The 6,000-nt window shown below is 32.5% G+C and overlaps 1 protein-coding gene across 1 annotated transcript in view; it reads right to left on the minus strand.

Moving 5' to 3' along the window:
* Nucleotides 1-6,000, minus strand: part of LOC124540463 — a 47,587-nt gene extending 41,587 nt beyond the window's left edge. Inside the window, exons 1-7 of the mRNA XM_047118065.1 lie at nt 5,926-6,000; nt 5,730-5,858; nt 5,109-5,257; nt 2,678-2,984; nt 2,005-2,217; nt 1,488-1,724; nt 88-273 (exon numbers count right to left, since the gene is read on the minus strand). Coding sequence (XP_046974021.1) covers nt 88-273; nt 1,488-1,724; nt 2,005-2,217; nt 2,678-2,984; nt 5,109-5,257; nt 5,730-5,858; nt 5,926-5,934 — 1,230 coding nt within the window. The 5' untranslated portion in view covers nt 5,935-6,000. The remainder of the gene's footprint in view (nt 1-87; nt 274-1,487; nt 1,725-2,004; nt 2,218-2,677; nt 2,985-5,108; nt 5,258-5,729; nt 5,859-5,925) is intronic.

The following is a 6,000-nucleotide window of genomic DNA, read 5'->3' on the forward strand; positions in this document are numbered from 1 at the left end:
AATTAATTATTTGTGTTAAGCTTGCTTGTGCTGTTTCATTACTTATGTAATAATAATCTGCTTTTGTTTTCTGCTTTTTAAATTTACCTGCGATTTAATTTGGTTAACCTCAGACTCTGCAGATAAAAGCTGATTCGAAACTTGTGTTATCTGTTCCTTGAGCATTTTCAGCTCTCCGTGCAGTGCTATTTCTGCTTCGTGCGATAAACATTGTGCGGACTGTATCTCGCTATCCAGAGCTGTTACTTTTCTACGAGCCTGATCTTCTTTAAACTGTTTTAGAAAATATAATTTAATTGATTGATTTAAGAAGTATTATTGAATGGTTTTCATCATTGATTTTATATACCATTCCAATTAAAAAAGGAAAAAAATATACAAAACAACAATAAACAACTTTGTCCTTAAATTAACAGTAGAGTTTAACTAGTAAACTTAGCTTAAGAAAAGTAAAAAAACAAACGAAACACAGATAGAAACACCTTTGGTTAGTTTCACTTATAATTATTAATTTGGACATATTAATTTATGTTTAATGTTTAACATATAAGATTTTTTTTTACTTTTCTATTAAGAAATAAATAACTAAAAAGTAAACAAGAAATTTATTCGGCCAACATTTATATAGGAAAATATGATTAATCTGTGCGAATCTTTGTTGATTTGGTCACAAATAGATCTTAAAGAGTAAATTAAAATCCTTTGTATTATGTTACAGAGAAGAACTCACAGTAAATGTCATATTCATCAAAGTTTATCTATCTTTACTCCTAATTATATTGGAAAGGGCTACAGTCTGTTAACATACCCTTGCCTCTAGTAATTTTTATTTTTCGCCTGCTCTTTAACCTACTAATGTTCAGCGCGATATGACTGTTAGTTGACGAATGAAAGTACTCTTGATCCAGGAAACTCAATTTTTATTTGGAACATGGCTTTACATATTGTAAAAAAAAGAAAACATCTATAGCGCGATTTAAAATCCTACTAATGCCATCTATTAATAACCGACCCATGAAGGGTCACATTAATATGACAGCACCATAAAGGTGTTGCACACGTGCTCAGTAATATTTAGCAGGTTTGATAACTTCCGCAAGTGAGCTCTTACCCCATTAACGGTTTATATCGGATCTAGTGGATCGGTTATCGACGCAGGAATATACACCAATACTTCTTTATCCAGAATATATAATTTATAGTTGCTTCGTATTACTCAATTTTGTGAAATAAATAAATTACATTAAATAGTTTGTTGTAATTGTTACTCACGATATGCACTTAAATGAGAAATTAGTTCAGCTGTTTTTGAAGGCCTTGAGGAGTTCTTTAATGTATATAATTTGTACGGCATTACTAAAAATTTATAGTTTACTTCATATGGAGTCGCTGTTTTTCTAAATGCATGTAATGCCAGAATAACATATTTCAATACTTGAAATTGCAATTCTTTAAAGCTGTTACAATTGTCTAAATTTGTATATTACTTGAAGTTCTCGATCCATCTGAGCTGCTTTGCAAAGCTGTTCCGCTAGGGCACTATCACCTCGCGCTGCCTCTTCGCTCAGCTGCAAACGCACGCAAGCGAGATTACACAAATCCCTTTCGACCAACGTTAGTTTATCTCGATCCTCCTCAGCAACCAGTGCGAGGTCTTTTACATTCTTGGCCAATTCTACGCAAGCGTTTTTGTAGCCGTTGCGCTCATCTATCGTCTTTTGTATCTGAAATACCAACGTTTTAATTGTATCAACTCTATACAACTATATCATATTTATATGGCATCTAGATAAACAATAACACAATCATCAAGTCACGGAAGACGCATAAATGCCAAGGTTTGGTTCTAGCAGAGACAGCCGGTTTTCATTAAAGTTCCGACACAAGTAATTTAAGGCTATGGTAAACATATCAGTGTACGACACATAAAAGGAACATTTCATTATATATTTTATGGTACTTAATGTGAAGTTTATAGGCAAAAATGTGTTATGATTTTCTAACTTGTTTAGTCGTATCGTCTTCTTTCTCTAGCGCTAATCTGAGACGACGTTGGTATCCAAGTTCCAAGTCTTTCCAAGCGGCTTCAGCACGTTCCAGCAGTTCAACCCGTTCAGCTTCACGACGAGCGAGTTTCGCCGCTCGATTTCTCAGCTCGCACACCGCTGTGTCCAATTCTGCTAAGCGTTGCACACAAGCCGAATCCATACAGCACGCCTAGCCAACATAACTTAATCATATTACCTTATAAAACATCACTGGATTATTTGTTCTCGTTATGTTGCAATCTATAGACTCTAGTCCGAGCGATATTTTTACTTTAACTAAATATTATATAGCACAAGCTATGCCCGCGACCTTGTATGCGTTTGAATTTAACAAAAAAATATATGATTGTAGCCTAAGTTACTGCTTATTATATCAGTTATCTGCCAGTATATATATCGTCAAAATCGGACAGACCGACAAACATTGTAAAAATGTTATTTTGGTGTACCGTGTATACATAAATATGCATTGAGTAAAAAAGGGCTATTTTAATATTACAAACAAACACTCCAATTTTATTATACGTATAGATGAATATAATACTGCCTAGACAGTTTACCACAGTTATTCCACCAGAGTAGACTAATTAAATTAATAACTCGTTCGCGATTTAATCACAATTACTCACAGCGTCTATTTTATTAATTATGTCTTTTGAACTTTTCGGCGTTTTCTTAGCATTATGACGTGAACAAGGTGTGCTCTCCATGCGCATAATAATTTTCGTTTCTCTTGGCAACTTGACCACGGGTCCCATTTGTGATTTGACGTCAAAACTCTTGGAGTCAATGTCTTTAGAATATATTGGCTGTTCGATGTACAAATCCTTCGTCGACATCGATGATACATTTGTGTTGTTGACAGAATCAATATTCACGTTATTTAAATTCTCGGTAGTTTTTTGAACGGGTTTATTACGATTTTGTTCGATGAATCTACAAAAATATATAATATGTACATAACATATTACAATGTCATTACTATACTGTATTAAAAAGTGACTTGTCCTTTTCATATTTGGTATGAGTAATAAATTAAAATCCCTATTACATAATATTCAAAATAAAAGGCATTTTAATATATAATTTAAAAAATATAGCCTTTACGGGACACCCCACAGATATAAAACATAGAATTATATAGCTTCAATTTTATATAGGGTTAGATTATAATCTGACAGTTTTAGTTCGATAGATTACAATATAGCGAAAAATAATTCGTTAAATTTCAATTATACTTCAGAGTTTACAATATTTCGACAGATTACAATCTGTCTCGATTGTAATCTAAGGAATTTTGTAATCTTACTGTGACATATATAAATAGCATAAGCAGAGTTTAGTCCCAGTGATCATGGCACGATAGCTGCACATGAGAATTGGTTATGGTATCATTTTGAAGAGCACAAGACATAGATGAGCATCTAACAAATATTCGATATTAGAGAGGCCTCTTACTGGCCACCACTAGTATCTAATAAACTGTTAAGATATAAATAAATAACGAACAATAGCTGAATCGAATATTATTAATTAATGACTTTAAATTTTATAAAAAGATTTTTGAATGTACGCTGCAAATATTTGTACAGAGCTCGCGTTATCATTTCGACTTGTTAAAAATGTTTAAATAATACATATGTATATTTAAATAAGATAATATAATCCGAACAACTTACATTGCGTCAAATTTAATAGTAAAGTATTACGTTTATTATAATTTAATTGGCAATGAAAAATCCAGAGACAAAGTTGGAATAACGCCTCGTTATAAGATTACACAACCGCCCGCGTATCTTAGCATCAAGAGTCGCAATTGTATCTTACCGTGACATTATTCAGAGGCTTGTTAATTACAAAGCTAAAAATAATCAATAACTCCTCAGAAATCAATGAAAACTAATCATCCCGCATCAATTAAATATCGATTATCACTATTAGAGTATCGATATTATTAATTGTGAATAAAAGGAAAAAACGTCAACGTATTGAAAACATATGAGTTTTATATAATTAGAAAAAAATATATTTTAATGATTATAATTATTCATGAGATCATCTTCAAAGTATAATCTGTTACAATGCTTTATAATTGTCATCCACAAACAGAGCGTAATAATAACCTTTAATTATGTTCATTGTATTTGACGGCACTTATGACCCTTTTCCCGTTTATAAGGGTCCGCCGTGATGTTATATCTCCCGGTCATAACGAGTACTCTTGCATATAGTACGCTTTTAAAAAATATCGTTATTTACGTTTGGACTGCTTTAATTTAACCCGTGATCATTATTAAATATGTATTGCAACAGATAGCATATCTTTCTGCTCTTCAAATAAAATAAAGGAAGGTGTTTGTTTGTAAACACTGATACGAAAAAAAAGGCTTATAAAGACAATGACTCAGTTTTTTTTTAAATAAGTAATTTTGTCAACATTTTAGAAATTTGATATTAATTATGAAGTCTATCGATGTGTGATAGTAAATTATATTCACAATAACTCTTGATTTCTCTCACTCACTCCCACATTTTTATTATAATTGTCTATAATGATGCTGATGACCTACTACATGATTTCGGCTACGGCGTTTGTCCTCAAGGGAGACTAAGGCAACACAGAACGAATGCAGTGAACAAACATGTACGTAAGACAATTGCAGTCTCTACTTGATTTCCTCTCAATCTTATAAACCCAATAGGACAATAAATACAACAACCAAAAACAGTTAAGGTGATGGACCCTCAGCTTAAAGTGATATTTTAGATACTAAAATTGTGCTAAACCTCGAGTTCTTACTGAAAACTTCATAGTAGAAAACTTATGAGCATTGTTGGTCCCTCATTCAGATCTGCAACTTTATAACCCTAAGGATTCTTAGAAAGATAACAATTGACGTAAATATGGAATACCAGTAGTGAATAAGCAATTTCGATGTACTAATTATAATCTAACTAATAAACTACGTAACCATATTCATCACAGCTAAGATAATAAATTTTTATCAGTTGCTGTAGTGTGTAAAAATTGTGACTCGTCTATGTGTTATAAAATCTTACTGATAAAGGCTGTCAGTGTCCTTGTGTCCGAGCTGCTGCCAGGCTAGTATCGCGCAAGTCAGATGCCGCTCCTCCGATGTCTGTGAGATCATTTCGATCTCGTCACGCGACTCACGATCGAAGCGCTCGTGCGCCGAGCGCATCGCATGCTGCATCGGCCAATATATTTCAATGAATAATTTAAACATCGTACTGTTTCTATATCATTTTGAAATAGTTAAGTGTAAGACGTAATCATAGTAATAATAACGATTAAATTTAAAACCTTTTAACTACGATTGAATACATTTTTGAATATACACATTTCTCTCTTTGTCGTTGTGGCGTGTATCTGCGCTTGTTAGTCAAAATGTTTTCTCAGGGTCAAGTATGAGAAAATATTTGTAGTGTTCGACATAGTTCCTTGTACAAAAATACCAACGTAATCGTTAAAATGTAGGTCAACAACCTTATCTTCATAAAATCTAAGGGGAAATATTTAATCTAATACAGTTTAGTGGTGTAGCCGCGATGATGTTACAAAAAGTTACTTTAATTTCATTATATTATGCAATACTTACTTTATAACATAAACATTTATTATTTTAGGCTTAAATTAAAAATAGACGAACAATTATTCACCCTTAAATCCATACATGGATTCTTTTCAAGCGCCTTGGAAATATTCCAAATAATAAGAGAACACATCGATGTTTGTTTAGTTGGCAACGAAAACGAACCAGTTTGCCCGTATTTTCTAGGGCTTTGAGCCTGGAAACAATAATTTTTGGCGTATTCTCTATATTAAACGATATTCTACTTTCACCTGTCTATTTACCATTTTCATTGAGATACTGTCTGGTTTAGCATTAATTTGTCACTGGCTTAATTTTGAATTTGATTTAGAAACTGT

Source organism: Vanessa cardui, chromosome 2, assembly GCF_905220365.1.
Source record: "Vanessa cardui chromosome 2, ilVanCard2.1, whole genome shotgun sequence".
Lineage (NCBI taxonomy): Eukaryota > Metazoa > Arthropoda > Insecta > Lepidoptera > Nymphalidae > Vanessa > Vanessa cardui.